General features: G+C 39.9%; 2 protein-coding genes across 2 annotated transcripts; both read left to right on the forward strand.

Annotated features, from left to right (window-relative positions):
* The first annotated feature begins 931 nt into the window (after nt 1-931).
* Nucleotides 932-4,823, forward strand: LOC108920453 (P2Y purinoceptor 8-like). The gene is made up of 2 exons (XM_018729212.2): nt 932-1,383; nt 3,075-4,823. The coding sequence occupies exon 2, from the start codon at nt 3,100-3,102 to the stop codon at nt 4,141-4,143; it is 1,044 nt and encodes a 347-aa protein (XP_018584728.2). The 5' UTR covers nt 932-1,383; nt 3,075-3,099; the 3' UTR covers nt 4,144-4,823.
* Nucleotides 4,824-9,448: 4,625 nt separating this feature from the next.
* Nucleotides 9,449-12,613, forward strand: LOC108920503 (P2Y purinoceptor 8-like). The gene is made up of 2 exons (XM_018729284.2): nt 9,449-9,904; nt 10,804-12,613. The coding sequence occupies exon 2, from the start codon at nt 10,821-10,823 to the stop codon at nt 11,850-11,852; it is 1,032 nt and encodes a 343-aa protein (XP_018584800.1). The 5' UTR covers nt 9,449-9,904; nt 10,804-10,820; the 3' UTR covers nt 11,853-12,613.
* Nucleotides 12,614-17,720: the final 5,107 nt, after the last annotated feature.

Raw genomic sequence — 17,720 nt, forward strand, 5'->3', positions numbered from 1 at the left:
TATATTTGTCTTTGGAAGCTCAGTTTCATATTGCGACAACTGTACCAGTTTTCTGTGAACTTGTGCCATTTTTTGTCATTTGGATCTACAGCCAGCATTTTAAGTAATTAAACACACACACACACATACACATTTTCAGAACCGCTTGTCCCATACGGGGTCACGGGGAACCGGAGCCTACCCGGTAACACAGGGCGTAAGGCCGGAGGGGGAGGGGACACACCGAGGACGGGACGCCAGTCCGTCGCAAGGCACCCCAAGCGGGACTCGAACCCCAGACCCACCGGAGAGGAGGACTGCAGTCCAACCCACCGCGCCACCGCACCCCCTCACATTTACTAGACAGTACACAATCTCTAGTAAATTCACACTCATGAATTATATGAAGTGGTTGTTTTCTTCTCCGCAGTTTATTATAACTGCTGAAAATGTGTTTTCCACAGCAGACTTGGTTGACTTTAGATGTAAGAAAGCGGTATCACTCCAAAGGTTGGTGTTTCACCGATATAATTAATTGTTTCTAATCAACAGTCTCTGAAATACAGAGACCAACAGCAGTTGGGGGGAAATGAACTTCTTGTAGTTACACTGTGAAAACCTGTAAGACTCCACATCTTGTGTAGTTCCTCGGCATTACGTGTGGTTTCCTGTCCACAAACCAGGCGCTTATTTACCAAATGTTGAAAGATTTTATGATGTGTGATGAGCAAACTGTCTTAACCGTAGCAATTTTAGATGTATGGTAAAAAGGTGCTGCTAAAACGTATTAAACTTTTTCTTTTTCTTTTTTTTTTTTGTGTCCAGGAAAGAAAGAGGCACGGGCTGACTAGACTGCTTTGTTCATTTGTTAAAAGTGTTGTCCACACTGCAGAGGAGAACAATAACAAAAAATGAAAAGAATAAGGAGTGGAAAATGTTGTGTTTTTTTTTTTTTTTTTTTTTTTTTTTTTAAACAAGCATTGTTATTAGCAAGCTTTTACATGTTGCTTTGCAGTTCATCTTCCAGTGGGAATCAAAAAATGGAAATTATGTATTAGAATGCATTAACCTGGAAGTGTCATGTGAAGGAAACCAGTCAAACAGAGCTTTTGACAGATAATGTCTGTTTTCAAGTTCTGATTGAACAGATTCTTCATGGGTTGTGCTCTTCTGAACCCTCTGCACTTCTGCACATCGTGATAAAAATAGAATTGAAGTTGGAGGTGTGTCCCTTGTCTTGCTATATATCTTGTTTTTCAGAATGGAAAAAGGAAGTTGGTACAGAGCACATGGAGGGTGTATTACCGCTTTTGATTTAGTAGTTTTTGTCTTTTGTTTCTCTTCAGAAAAATACAGTGTTCATTGTGTGCCTGTAATTTTACAGGAAACAACTGCAACTTTAAGGTGAGCAGCGTGTCCCTTGTTGAATTTAATAGCGTCAGTACTAGTTCAGTAGATTTACAGCTTTTACTCTTCGTTTGCTGAATTTAAGTCTTAGCAACATTGTGCTTTTCATCAATGTGACTTATGAACTTAGGACAGGAAGATGTGGTTGTGATGTTGTCAGCGTTTGCAAAAAATACTTTTAAACAAGGTGTTTTTCCAGGGGAATTTTACATACTTTAAAAAAAAAAAAAAAACTGTATTATATCAAGCAAATTAAAAAAGTCTAATGAAAGCTTTTCGCTTATGAAATTATGATATTTTTGCTAAAGTTTTGCCAGTTTGATAAAACCAGCAGAAAGTCCACACTGTATAATGTGGATACCTGACAAATTAGAGGTTAGAGAATGCAGTAGTATTTTGGATGACTTATTACAACATTCATTACAACTTTTTTAACTGAAAAGTTTAAAATGTTTTAATTCCTATCATAAAATGTTAGTCTTGTAAGTAAACAACATCGTAGGTTCTCTGTTTTTTTTGTACAAGAGAAATAGATCAGTTTGTGGTATAGCCAAAAAATTTGTACCTTTGAGTTGCAGAATGAGATGGGGGAATTTTCACACATAAACACAGAACGTTAGTCATACGAAGCTAAAGAAGCAGTTTTACATTGTGATTGATGACTGTAACTGTGATTTTTTTTCAAATAAAACAATTTTAATTTCTGTTTTAGTCACTTGACGGTAACTGATCATGCTGGCCTTGTCTGCACTTGAGATTTCACAGTATTTCTTGCCTTACAGCCATAGTCATGACTTCAGGAGTTAGAACTATTACACCGGTTGTGCGTTTGAACGAGTACCTGGTGCACTTTTCATATGGGCTTAGAGTCTTCCGGCTGGCTCATGTTGTTGAGTGAGGTTGTTGAAGTCTATGTTTGGGACCCTTTGTGCAAAGAGAGTGGTGGAGGAGTGGAGGTGGTGGGTTTGCACAACACTAGCACACACAGAGCACGACGGTTAGTGGATGTTGTGCATGACTGGCCAAGGCTTTGGTCTAATATTTCTCTCCTGTAATTTCTCTTCAATGCACTCCATTTTGGGAGTTAGAAGTTTTAGACTGGTTTTATGATTCAGAGTATGCTTAGTGTACTTTCCAGGTTCGCTGTCAAGCGAGGTTGTTGAACACCCCAAAACTTAGTGGCCTTTAAGCAGCTAAAGCTGACGAATTTTTTGACTCTTTACAGGCTGTTAATGTGTGCTTAAAAGCATGGTGAACAGATGATGCAGAAAGTGTTAGGGACTACAGCGTAGTGTATACTGGGAGGCTGTTGAGGGTACGTTAAAGTGTGAACATTGCTTCAACGCAGAACGCATTGAAACACGTATGGTAAATTGCTTTGTGACCCAAACTGGGATACTTTAATTCAGTGAGACTTGTTTGAACACAGCCTTTTTTTTTTCCAGCAGAGTAATGTAGAATATTGAACAATAGACAGTTACTGAAACAGAGGTAGCAGCAGAAGCCACTATGTCAATGACAAGTCATTCACAAAGCGGAGTTGTAACAGACATCGAAAGGAGGCGCGAGTCGAGGGTTCAGACACAGGAATTGCTTGGATTGTTGTTGACGTGCTCATGTTGAAATATGCAGGTGTATTACATTAGTTTTGTTATCATTGTGTTTTAATGTATTTTCTTGCGTTTCAGTAACTGAAATCGACAGAATTTCAGAATGCATCATTTCAAGAACAACACCTCCTCCAACCTCTCTCAGAGTATTTCCAATGGTACTATAGAGATGTTGGGCAGTCCCCTCTTGACTCTTGGAATGCCAATTATCTACCTCCTGGTCTTCATCATAAGCACACCCTGCAACCTGGTTTCCCTCTGGATACTCTCTTGCTACACCACACACAGGAATCCCACAGTTGTTTTCGCCATCAACCTCTCGTTTACGGACCTCCTCTACAGTGCCTTCTTACCTCTTCAGGTAGTCTACCACTTGCGCGGGAACGACTGGCCCTTTGGACAAGTCATGTGCAGTGTGTCCACCTTGGTCTTCTACTGTAATATGAACGGCTCCATTCTGACCACCTGTGCCGTTAGCCTGGAACGTTACTGTGGCATTGTGCGACCACTGCACACCAAGCACTGGAGGACTGGTAGGAATGCAGTCCTCATCTGTTTGTTCATCTGGGCTTTGGTGCTTTTGGTCCACATCCCCGTGTTCCACAAAGACATCACCTTTCCTGTATTGCAGCTTAATGTCACTACATGCTTCGACATTTTCCCTAGACATCTTTTCTCATCGAAGCTCACGGCGTACCTCTACTTTGTCACGGTGCTCTTGTTCTTCTTCATCCTCCCACTTTTAGTGTTGACTGGCTGTTACATTTCCATCATCAGGAGCCTCTGCCATTCTCCACACGATGTCACCAAGGACTCCAAGAAACAGACGATACTTCTCATCCTGCTGGTGATGCTCTGCTTCGTCTTCTGTTACCTGCCCAACATCTTGATTCAGATCATGCACATGATCTACAATGCCAAGGGGAAGACCTTGTATGCCTATTACAAACTTTCTTTGGGCATAAATAGTCTGAGCTGCTGCATTGATCCTTTTATCTATTACTTTGCTTCAAGAGAATTTCGGCAGAAACTCCAGTGGAAACTGTGCTGTGTATCTGAAGAGCATGAAGAGCCATTAAACTCCAATTTCTCAGAGCAAAGGAGTCCGTCTGTGAGACATCCAGACCAAACCAGTACTCTGTTGTAAAATAATCTAGGCTTGCTGTTTTATGTAGGGGGGGTGCTGTGGTGCAGTCGGATTGGCCAGGTCCTGCTCTCTGGTGGGTCATGAGGTACATTATACACTGTTTTATGGAGTGTCAGTCCTGCTTTTTATGATGCACTGAAGGAGATATGAGAACAGGAACTCATCCTTTAGTGATGATGAATGTTCATCTGTATGTGCTACAGTCTTGCCTGTCTGCACCTCTCTACACACCCAGGAACAAACGTTCAAGCTCATTCACAGCTCTACCTCACTCCAGTGTATTTTCATAGGAGCCTCCTGGCATGAAATTTCAGGCACCCTAAGCTTTAGCTTTCTGTGCGACTGTTGCTAGCAGTTGCATAAATGTGTTAGATATATGCAAATTTTTAGGTACTCATAGTTGACTTGGATGTCAACATGGGAGGCGAATGTCAATTTCATTTAGAAATAAGTATGCATGAACTCTAGTAAGGGAGAACAATTACCTAAAAGGAATCATGGGTTACGCTATTCAACCCTGTGAAAAGCAAAAACTGTGAGAAATCAAGCTCTTATAGAAGATCAATGGGAATTGAGTAGTAAATAGATTACTAGTCTTTTTTTAACCAGTGTGGTAGGTAGGTTCAGTGTTATTGGCCTGAAGTATATAGGTGGTCTCCGATTTAAGATGGGGTTACGTTCCCCAAAACCCATCATAAGTCAAAAATATCGTAAGTTGAAAATGCATTTAATACACCTACTACACACCTCTGCATGACAGAATGGGAGATGCGGATTGCTGTCGCTGCCCAGCATCGTGAGAGAGTATCATACCGGGTATCGCTTGCCCGAGAAAACATCAAAATTTGAAGTACGGTTTCTACTGAATGTCTATCGCCAGTTCACCATCGTAAAGTCAAAAAAATCAAACATCAGGGACCACCTGTACTTCTATTTTATTGTGTATGCAGGCCACCACATGTATCTGCGTATTCTAAGCATACAGCCAGTCTGTTTAGAATACACAGACACAACAACATATACACAAAGGGGTCGCTATGGCCAACAAATGTGGCTGCAATGACCCCTTTGTGTGAGTCATCGTATGTGCTTCTGTTAATGAAATGTTGATGGGCTATCCGCTCTACAAGACCTATCAATGTTCTTTGTATCGTGTCCAACAAATATACTGCATGCTTTCCTTTTTCACTTTAGTCTTTTATGTTAGCACCTGTTAACATCTGTGAAAGAATTATGACTTAATATTAATTATATATGTGTCGCATGGCTGATGCTTTTATCAAAGAGCAACATTGACCTGCTGCAACTTTTAAATAATTTTATTTACTAGTAAAATCTATCAATTAACAACTGCGACTGTTACACCATTAGTTTTTCTTGAGTCCATGGTATATCTCATTGGTGTGCTTTTTAATAACAGGAACTGAAAGAAGAAGTTTTATAGCTGGACTGAGTACTTTGCTCATGGGCACTACAGCAGTAGCAGGTCTTGAATTAGAAACCTTCAGGCTGCAAGTCCATGTCCTCATTGCGACCCAAAATCATATTCCAGATGAAAAACAAATAGTCATTTGGCCTTTGACCTTAGAGTCAATGGTTTTGTTTTAATTCCAGTAATAAAGTGTTTTGCACGCTTCAGCTGTAAATGGGATTTATGAAACAGAAAATCGGTGTCTGCCGCACAGGGGAAGCAGGACTACAAGTTAGGGCATGTAATAAGATCTACTATAAAAGCACATGTATTTGTTGTTCAATCTCTGTAAGCAGTGCCTTTATGGAAACAGTCTTCTGCTTTCTAGCCAAACCACTGACTTCCTTTAAAGAGAAGGGTGTTGGTGCTCCCTTTACTGGTGAAACTAGTCATTGCTTGGTTGTATCAGGAGAGGAATAAACAGTGTATTGAACCCAGTCGACCACATTTTGTCATCAGTGAAAAGGAAAAGCTGATGGATGAATTCTCAGGGGCTTCCCCACCACCTTCACTCTGCTGTCAGCTCAAACTTGTTCAATCCACCTGTTGCTCATGCGGCCTGTGAAATGTGTAATGATTCGGTAAATCTCCCATCATCAAGCCCCATTGTACCGGTGACACCCAATTTACATGGCAACTCAATGCAAGCATCGCAGAGGCGTGTTATCAGTGTCTGCTGATTCCTGCAACAGGTTAATGAAAGCAAATCAAATGTCACGTAGCGATTCATCGTGCTTGATGATACGAGACCAGTTGGTAAGATCTTTTAAAAAATGTCACAGGAAATATGGTGCAGCAATCCCATCTGTCTCACTGCTGCAAAAGATTTGGGTAATAATTGCAACAGTCTAATATGGTTTCACTATGATGCTGAGAAAATCCAACCTTGACATGTAAGCGGGCAAAATCACAGCACTTCTGACTAAATTAAATGACACAGAAAAATCAGTTGCAATTGTATTTAGGAATATGCCTGCTGACACACTTATTTCTTTATTTATTACACTTTTTAAGATGTATTCTGAACTTTGAAATTTTCTGATGAAAAGATCTGAGGATATCAGAGGTAATAATCTGCTTGTGATGAGGACTGTAAAATGACGTTCTTCCTCTTACTAGTGAACCGTAATGAAGGCACCATTACTTCCTTATCCGCTACTTTCTTGAACTCTTGTCACATGTAGGTATATATGTGATTGTTAAAGGGTTAGTGTTCAGGATTGTTCAGTTTTTTTCTTAGTAACTTCATTACTATCTGTTACTTACTGTCTCTGGTTGTTGCATCTACATTATTATCAATAGTAAATAAAGCAGCTGAAGACATGAATCACAGAGATTGAGGCATATAAAAGAGACAATTATTTTACATTTACAGAACATGGCTACCTCCTACCAGCTTGTTAAAACTAGACTAGGGACAGGCTTCAGTTCATCGAACGGATCTGTTTTTTGTCTGTGCTATAAATGAAAATGCCATTTGTTTCCTTAAAGGTGATTGCGTTGACAAGACGTGAAGGAAAATACCACGTTGCGAGAAACGTGCGAACAGGAGTGGCCTGCTACACGGCTTGTGTGCGGATGAGATCTTCCAACTTGTAGCTGTGATTCCCTTAGAAAAGCACTTCTCACTCCATTTGTTGAACGAGTCTGTGCGTGTGTGCATTGAAAGGGAGTGAAGAGTGAAAACCATTAGAAACTGTTCACTTTTTAACACACCTCAGCGCTGTGTGTCGGGTCAGCAAACAATTCGGCTTTCTCCCAGTGTGGTTTTTTGTAGAACAAGGTGAAAGTATCACACAGAGCGTAGCATGTGGGTGAGTGATAGTTACATCAAATAACATTTATTTGTTTGATCAGTAAATAACATATAAAGTGAAAGTAAATATTAAAATCAAAGAATAGTAATTAAGAAGTTTTTTCACAGGCTCAAGGGTATTTTGTGGCTTGAGTAAAATTATTTGAAATAAGCGGGTTTGGCCGGGTCCCGCTCTCTGACAGGTCTGGGGTTCGAGTCCCGCTTGGGGTGCCTTGCGATGGACTGGCGTCCCGTCCTAGGGGTGTCCCCTCCCCCTCCAGCCTTGCACCCTGTGTTGGCGGGTTAGGCTCCGGTTCACTGTGACCCCGCCCAGGACAAGTGGTTTGCGTGTGTGTGTGTATTTTTATTCCTGCTTTATGCATGAAGTCATATGCGCTGTTTTCATTGAGCCAAAACCAGAAGACAGAGTTAAAGAAATTAGGTTATTATGGGAAAAATACAGAGGGCACCTAGTTGAATTTTGAATGTACCCATCAAGACTTTTATTCCACTTAACCTCACCAAAGCATTAACTTTATAAGTAATCCAGTCAGCCTCCTTTTGTGACCTCCAAGAAATTCACTGTAATATAGTTAGACTTTATAGTTAATAAGGTAATGGAAAAGCACATATGACAGAAGAAATTAGTAATATTCTATCCTCCAAGTGTCTCGCAACTCCATCTTCTGAACCCCGTGTTTAAAAATGAAAGTGCGTGTTATGAGGACAACATTTTAGTAACTGGGACGTTTGCACTCGTTGTGGTGAAGCTAAACCTCCACAACATTTAGCGTTTCGGGCTTAAGAGAGCTGCATGCTCTGGTTTCCACAGATATCTTCTGCGGTGACAACAGAACTCACCTCTGCAGTCTGAGTTCTGCGTAGACTCTTCCAATTCACCTCTTGTAACGGTAACGGTTGGTCGACTGTGTTTATCTGATATAAAACGTGATCACGTTGAACTTGGGAAGCTGTAACTCAAGCTATAACACTCCCCAGGATGAGACACCAGCAACTAGAACCCAGGGAGATGCTGTAGGTGACCTTAACCCAGGGGATCTCTTCTCTACTGACAAATAAAAACTCATAATATGACAAACATAATTGCTGTAATTTATTCATTCAGCTAACACTTGTCTCCAATCTTAATTACTACGTGAGATCACAGTAATTTACCAGTTTTGCTCTTGGGAGACAATTATGTGTCCACCTCTTTGGTGGACACATAATTCTGATGCATGTGTGTTTTCTGTCATGCATCCCGTACTGTTAGGCTACTTCATTACTCAGCTGTTCACGGGGAGTTTTGGTTTTGTTAAACGTTTTTTTTCTGTCTCGTCTTCTAGTGCTCTTTCCTGCTGAAACAAGTTCTCGGGATTCATTGCTCTGCAATGTTTTTTTTGACTTAAAACCTGGATAGCTTTGCCTTTCTTGCACTCTGATTTTAATATATATGATATGTCAGTCCTGGGGTGGCTGGTGGTGTTGCAGTTAGAGCAGCTTCCTTTGTCTCTGAGGGTTGCTGGTTCGATCGCTGGCTGTGGTGCCCTTGAACATGGTGCCTGCCCTGCAACTGCTCTAGTACCCTCTCCCAGCTGTGTGCCTGGATAACTAGTTGTGGTGCTGTGATGGACTGGTGTCCCATCCAGTGTGTGCCCTCCCCACCCCTTCAGCCTTGCACCCAACATCTCTGGGATAGGGTCTGGCTCTCTACAACCCTGCCTGGAGCAAGCGGTTGTTGAAATCGGTTGGGTTATATGTCAATCTATGCAAAATACATACAAACTTTAAAAAATAAATGGCTGAAGGTAATTAAAATATCAATATAATTTATTTGACCTTATCCAGTATTCTGGATATAACATATGTACAGGGGCAGCTGCTAATGTAGTGGTTATAACTGCTGCCTTTGGATCCAAAAGTTGTAGGTTCAACTCCCACCTCCAGCTGTAGTACCTTTGAGCAAAGTATTTACTTTAAATTACTCAGTGGTCTAAATGGGTCTACAGCTGTAGGTCGCTTAATGTTGTAAGTTGCTTTGGAGAAAAGTGTCAGGTAAATGAGTAACTGTGTAATGTACAGTGTGTATGCATATATAAGAGAGAAGCAAAAAACCTTCAGAGCAGATCTTTTTTTCTCAAATAGAAATCTCTGAATACTTTCTCTTTTAATGAAGCAAATCTGAGCTGTCACTTGGCATTTTGATTTGAGTCATTAAATCTTGAGCTCTACAGGTTAAGAGTTTCAAGAGGACACTGATTTACCATAAATTTAGGTCTGAAGGGACTTTTTAGCAGCTTTTCTCACAGGCAGCCCTTAACAGCAGTGAAGGTACTTAAGCTTCGGCACGAGGCAATGGTTAAACACGTCACACCTACAACATTTCCTTGGCAGTTTCGTGTACCCAACGCTTGCAGCGCCTTACGGACATCGAACGTCCGATCCTATTGTATTCACTTTTGCAGACTTTTTGATGGTTTGAGTTTCATTCACAGGTAAGAAAATGAAATTCTTAAATATTTACATACCAGATGTTTCCTTTTTGCAGAAATTAAGAGAATTCCATTTAGATGAGCAATAAGCATAAATTGGAGCTTCTGCATTCTTTAAATTTTATTTTATTATTGCTCTTGTCTCCCATGATTTTTAATCTGCAAAAAAATTGTAAAATTGATTTTATTTTTTTCTAAACCTGCTTTCCTTGTATGAGCAAAACCAGTAATATTTATTCTTCTTTAACAAAGTATTTGATATTATATTCTGACAACTGAACTGGCCTTTAAAATGTCAGGTAGGTTTTTGATTCTGAAAAGTAACATATAGTAACATATACAGTAACTCATAAATCTGTGTGATTAAAGGTTCACAATAGCATCCCTACCGACCATTCAGTCAATAAAACAAAGAAAGCAGTTGCCGTAGGGTCCGTTATTTGTTTGTTACTGAAAATAATGTTCCAGTGAAATTTCACTTATTTTTTTCTTATTTTAATTAATTATAATTTGGGCGTCTTTCAGGTTTCAGACCTAGTCACAGTGTCAAGATCATAAGTTATATATTTTCATTCTTTAAAAATTAAATTTTTATATTCTGGGTACTGCTGTGGAAAAACTAGAATCGGTGTATGTTTTCTCAATCATTTTCTTATTATTTGAGGCTTAGTAAGTGACTCACTACAGTTTAAGTGGTTTGTGTTTTTCACGGTCGCTCGTATCTGAAAGAAGATGTTATAAATGGACTTGATTTTAAAAGCGCTTCTCATCTAAACCGTGCTTCTGCAAAAATCGTTATAGTCGGCCGAACGTGCATTTTCGAGCGAAACTCCTGAATCTGCGTGATTCCAGATTCACGACGACACCCTTACCGATGATCCTGTCTCTTGTATTTTTTGTAGACTCCAATAGCCTCAGCATGTCCAAGGTTGACAACATTACCTTGGCCATGTTCCAGGACAACACTGCCAGCAGCATAGTGTCTGCTGTGTACATCGTAGTGGCGCTCATCAACTTCCCTGCAAACGGCCTCTGCATGTGGCTGTTGCTCTTCCGCACTTCCCCCAAGACCCCTACCATCATTTTCATGATTAACTTGACCTTCACCGACCTAGTCATTGGCTGCATCCTGCCCTTCCAAATAGTTTATCTGGTCAGAGGCTACAACTGGCCCTTTAGCTCCATGATGTGCAGTTTTACAACAGTCTTGTTTTACGCCAACATGTACTGCTCAATTCTGACCATGACCGCCATAAGCATCGCTCGCTATCTTGGCATCGTGCGGCCGCTGAAGTTCAAAAACATTACGAGAAATAAGGTAGGAGCTGTGCTCATCTGTGGGATCATGTGGGTAATTGTTTTGGCAGTACTGTACCCCCTGGAGAGCACTGACCTCACTTTTCACGTGGTCAGTCTCAACATCACCACGTGTTTTGACATCCTCCAAACGGGCATGTTACCAACACAGACACTCTGGCTCATTTACCTGGTAATCTGGTGCGGTGTTCTCTTCCTGATCCCCTTCATCATTACGCTGTTCTGCTACATCCGTATTATGCGGACCCTGGCCTTGAACAGCAGCGACTCCAAAGGGAGGGCCCTCCGGCTCGCCTTACTCGTCCTCTTCATCTTCATTGTCTGCTTTGCACCCAACAACATTCTCCTTGTGGCCCACAGCCTGCGGAGGCTGCTCTTTCAGGACTCCCTCTACATGGCCTATAAGCTGTCTCTCCTACTCAGCTGCGTAAACAGCTGCCTGGATCCCTTCATTTATTACTTTGCCTCAAAGGAGTTTCGTATGAATCTGAGGGAGGTGCTGGACCTAGATTCCATCAGCAGCCGCAGAGCATCCTTTCACAGAGCGACGTTCTTTTCCGGCCGCTCTATGTCTCAAAGCCGTGCCGACGGCGATGGCCAAGTCGGCTTTTCCGAGCAGGAAGCGACCCGTTGATTTGATCGGTGGAGGGAGGCATTTTCTAAAATTGCCTTGCACGATGCGAGAAATAGCTGAGAATTTCTCTGATTTTTAAATTCTGTGATATTTTACACGAGGTCACCTCATATCATCCGGTTTAATCAAATTTTTGGTGTTTTTTTATTCTCCTTCTTGAGTATTCAAATGTGTATATTTGTACACCATCTACTTTCACACATTTTTACAACCTCATTACTTGTTCTTCATGTGCCTTAAAAAGGTATCAAATGTATTGTTTGGACAGACAATTCTCCACGTGTACAATGAAGCCAAATGATAATAAATACCTGAAAAACTGTATCACTGAGCAAAACATGATGAATTCCTTTAAAACTGCATCACTGAGCCAAAACACTGTAAATGTTCTTCTGGTCAAGTTGAGTATGTGCGCAACAGTAATTTTGTGCTTATAATTTTTTTTTTTTGATTATAATCAAGCCTGCTCATTAGTCTGTGGGAAATTAAAAACGATGTGGATTTAGTGCTTTAGCTGAAAAACAGAGGCAAGTTGACTCATCTGTGCAAGACAACAGGAGCAAAACAACAGCCAAAATGTTCAGTTGGCATTTTTTACTTTCGGTATATGATTTGTTGGTTTCCTTCAGTGCCGTGATATGTCTGAAATTAAATAAAGCCCTGTGAATGAAATGTCCATGTATGAGGCAAATACTGACATATAGAAACTTTATTTTCTTAAGAGCAAAAAATGTAAATGTCTGTTAAATGTTCTTATAGTTTAAACCCAAAATTCCAAAAAAAAAAAAAAAAATTAAACTTCCTCCTTTAAATTAAAATTTCTGCAATCACTGTGTTTTTTTTTTCTCCCAGACTGCAGACCTGCTAGGGCAAATTTAATGTTAGTTTTCTTTTGTCTTGTGCCATTAAAATTAGTTCTAAAATTTGTTTTATTTTTTTTTGTTGCAAAATATTAAACACATTTATATGATATTTCTGAGACATTATATCTTGCTATAGCTTTCCTACCACTACCTTAGCTTTACATTGGGAGTATATGTTTTTATACCAACACGAAACAGGAATTTGCCATTGCATTCACTCATATGCATCTCAGTAATTTGTTTTCAATAAAGCACAAAACAATTCTGTAATTTAATACCTTATTTCTGTCACTATTTCTTAAATAGTGTAATTCTCTCTTTCTCTACATGGATATGGTGTGTCATAATAAGCCTGTAGGACCTCATTACATGCATCATTTATATATTGCTATTAAAGATCAGTTTAAGTTGGATGAGTGGAAGGAACAGAATCAATAAATAAAAAAAAACTGACATTGAGGATCAGTCAACACTCACTTTGACAGTTGATGTAGGTTTGGCGATGACACATTTGCTGAGTTTCAGTGTGATGACAGTCTTTCTCATCTCTGTCACAAATGTCTATATTTTGCTCTCAGACTCAATAATAACTAGTTTATTACAAAAATCTCTTCAAAGATATTGATTAGCATTTTTAAATGGAAATTCACTTTTTTTCCGTGCTGAGGCTCCTCACATCCTCACGCATGTTGCTGCTCTATGTCATTTTTATCATACAGTGTTTCTCTATTGCCCTAAACTAAAGCACCACAAACCCTGCATGACTGTAGTGTCAATGTTAGTGCCAGGTATCTGATTGCAGTTAAAAAGATATAACCTGTCTATTATTATACACATTTACTCACTGCAGTAACCAAGCTATTATACTGTGATATAAAGCAATATGCACATATCAAACATTCACTGTTGGATTATATCACTTTATGTTCTTTTAATAGTGGAAAAAGTGTGCCCCTTTAACAATTTCATATACTTTTTATCATTGTGATTATTTTGAATGTAATAATACTTTTGCATTTGCCTTTGCATTTGAACTGAAATCATTATAACTTGTCAAGGAGGTTTTTTAGGGTAAGTACACTGAAAATTTGAATAAAATTATTACATTTGAATTAAATTTACATTTACATTTATTCATTTAGCAGATGCTTTAGTCCAAAGCGACGTACATCTCAGCAAGAGTACAATTCATGCATTAAAGTAAGAGAAAAAGACATGGCTGCAGACATGAAAGTCTCAAGCAAACCTAATTTGTTACCTATCACTTGCTGCACCGAGGTTTATCATTGCAGCAAGTCATAGGTAACAAACTAGGTTTGCTTGAGACTTTATGAAGTTACGGTGCATGAATAACACCGTACATGAGCTGGAGAGATCTTGGGCGAAATGGGTACAGAAAAGGTGAGTTTTCAGACCCTTCTTGAATGTAGACAGAGCTTCAGCAGTTCTGAGTGAGAGGGGGAGGTTGTTCCACCACATCAGAGCCAGAACTGAGAGGCTTTGGGCTTTTGCTTTTGGATCTTTCATGCGCGGGATCACCAAGCGAGCAGAAGTAGACGAGCAAAGGGGTCTAGTTGCGGTGTCGCGGTTCATCAAGACCCGTAAATAGCTGGGAGCAGTTCTATCGATGCATTCGTAGAAATATATGAAATGAATATGAAATTTCAGGTTACAAAGGGATTTTAATGGTGTATCATGTTTGACGCATTTTACTAACCCTACTAAGAGCACCGTGCGACAGTAAAACACATAAAAAGCTGACAGAGCAGTGAATCATTTCAGCTACAATCAGAGCAACACAAATCAGACGCTTTTGAAACCAGAACAAGCTGTGGGTTTGATATGTACACATATTGATACAAGATGCAAAATGCTCCCACAGCACTTTTCTAACCAGCTACAGCCACTCTTGAGAAAATTATGCTGAAGAGTCTACGCACTGTGCGTCTCTCTCTATCTCTCTCTCTCTTGCTCTCTCTTTCTTTCTGTCTCTCTCTCGCTCTCTCTCTTGCTCTCTCTTTCTTTCTGTCTCTCTCTCGCTCTCTCTCTTTCTCTCTATCTCTGTCTCTCACTCTCTCTCTCACTCTCTCTTTCTCTGTCTCTGTCTCTCACTCTCTCTCTCGCTCTCTCTCTTTTGCTCTCTCTCTCTCTCTCTCTCTCTCGCTCTCTCTCTTTCTCTCTATCTCTGTCTCTCACTCTCTCTCTCGCTCTCGCTCTCTCTCTCTCTTTTGCTCTCTCTTTCTCTCTCTGTACATGTCTGTGTGGAAGGAGGGGGGCACAGGATGAGTTTCAACTTTAATGTATATTTCTTGTTATTTTCTGGCAATCACAAAATAAGATTATAAATGCAGAGGTACTTAAATTAACCATATAAATTACAATTACATGTATTTATTTAGCATTCACTTTTCTCCAAAGCGACGTCCAATGAACTCTATGCAGTGTTATCAGCCCACACACCTTATTCACCATGGTGACTTACACTGCTAGATACACTACTTACACTGGGTCACTCATCCATATATGAATGAAACACACTCTTTCGCTCTGTCACTCACACACTGTGGGGGAACCTGAACAGCATGTCTTTGGACTGTGAATTAATTAATATTAATTATTAGAAAATAAATATGATAGAAAATAATAATAGAAATTCATATGAATAATTTCACCTCTCCTGCAAGACTTATTCTTTGCCTAACCAAGGATTGCTACCTTACTAAATAATCTAGGCGCAAACCTGAATCTTTAGTAATCTCTGAAAGTCACATGAAAACTGAGATTTTGTAAAGTTTTCTTCTCCGTGTGTTAGACAGCTACAGCATTTATGTAGCAGTCCATCGTGGGTATGAATGAGTTGTACTACAAAGAATAGAACAAACATTTTTAAAAAGGTGATCATTTTCAGTAAGCCACCGAAAGCATAACCATAACTGTAAGTTAATTTTGTTTCTTTGAGTCAAAGTGGCATTTCCCAAAATTTTACAGATCATGGCTACATGAGCCGATGATGCTCAGACTGCGGTCTCTTGTGTGCACCACTCCTACACTTACGCTTGGTGCAAACTGTTGTGCGAGCCGGCTGGTCAAGAGAGACACTTCTGAGGGATGGCATGCCAGTAATGTAAAGAGAGTAAATACAGGTCATGAATTTTTAAAAGCTGATATTCAGTCCTGCACTCCACTTCCAAAAGAGCCTATATTCTCAATAAACTTTTAGCACAAGTTGTCACTTTACATGTTCAGGGTGCTTGTTAAGCCTATTTGTTTACTGACCTGCTAAAAGAGCATTCTACTATCAAAGCTGTGAAAGGAGAGACGTATTCCTAGAGGACACACTCCATTTCTTTGTTAAACCCCTGCAACAAAGTTTCTTAAGCTAATGCATCACTTGGATTTACTAACTTACAGTACCGTCACATTTCTCGACAGCGGAGAACCAGTAATCAGACAGCTCAGATTAATCTTATCACTGTTTTCTTTTTCCACTGTTAGCACTGTAAATTGTGCATATTTTTAGAAAGTATTTATATTTTTTTGTACGTTTTCAGAAAGCTGGGTTTGCAGTTTCGCTCATTTACTGAAGCATTTTCATTTTCTTTGTCTCTAGCGTGAAATACATCTATCAGTGTCCCAAAAAATGTAGTAATTATGATAGTTATTTAAAAGTATTGTAATTTGTACCAATTTTTATTTTGGTATCGATTTCCTGGTGATGTCACACAACCATTTTAAAGGTATAAAATACTTAGAAACAAAATTTTCAAATTATTGTATATTAGTATAGATTCCGGCTCAGAACCCATTAGGTCGGGTCCAGAGGCTGTCATGTCAAAACGCTATGATAACAACAGGTTTTTTGGAACGGGAACTTGGCTGTGACTTTAACAGAGGGTCAACAGACAGACCGCAGCGATTAGTCACGTAACATCTGATAGGCCGTGTTGCGTTTCCATCAGTCTCACAGATCTCCAGCTGCAGCTGGGCCTCATCACTCCTAAGTGCCCGCAGTTTTGTTTACTAGCATTTCGCAAGTGACTTTCAAGTATTTGTAATGAAACTCGTGCAAGTCAATCAACTTAAGTAGGATCAAAGGCCAATGCCATTTCTTAAAATTGCTCTAAAGCTGCACAATCATCTGTAATGGGATCCTCTCTGCAGGAAGGCAAGTTGTACTGTACTTGTCGGATAAATATACTTACCTCCTTCTTCACATGGGCTATTATGCTGAACTATTTTCCACGTAAAATTTAAGACAAAGTAAACATCTTGGTATTTCAAAAATAAGGGCTCCATTGCAAATACTTCCACATGTTTGTCATGTTTGATACTGAGCGTAAGTAAACATGTGAAATAATGTTTGCAGCATTATTCTACCTGCACCATGCTGCAAAAACAAGGAAAATTTGAAATGTCGCGGTATAAACGATGTAAACTATAACTAAGCCAAGAACGGTCAACAAGTAGCGGTCAGGTACTCGAAAGTCCCTGGTTCGACTCCCACTTTTGCTGTAGTATCTTTGAACAAGGCCCTTAGCCTGAAATGATACAGTACAAATTTCCCTGCTGTGTAATGTATACAGAAAAAGTGGCTTACATTTACATTTAGATTTATTTATTTAGCAGACGCTCTTCTCCAAAGTGACTTCCAGTGAAGTCTATGTAGTGTTATGAGCCCACACACCTTATTCATCAAAGGTGACTTACACTGCAAGATACACTACTTACGCTGGGTCACTCATCCATACATCAGTGGGACACACTCTCTCTGTGTCACTCACACACAGCTTAACATAGTAAGTCTCTATGGAGAAAAGCACAAGTTAAGTGCATACATGTCAACTGGGGGGTTTTACTTCTGTAACCGAGAAAAGAGAGAAACTCAGTATGAATGTGTGTCCGAGACCCTGCGATGGACTGGCATCCCGTCCAGTGTGTCCCCTCCTCAGCGTTGCCGCACTGCCGGGACAGTGAGAAGTGCACCGCACTGGCCACTAGAGGGCAG

Source organism: Scleropages formosus, chromosome 14 (genome assembly GCF_900964775.1).
Source record: "Scleropages formosus chromosome 14, fSclFor1.1, whole genome shotgun sequence".
NCBI classification, from domain to species: domain Eukaryota; kingdom Metazoa; phylum Chordata; class Actinopteri; order Osteoglossiformes; family Osteoglossidae; genus Scleropages; species Scleropages formosus.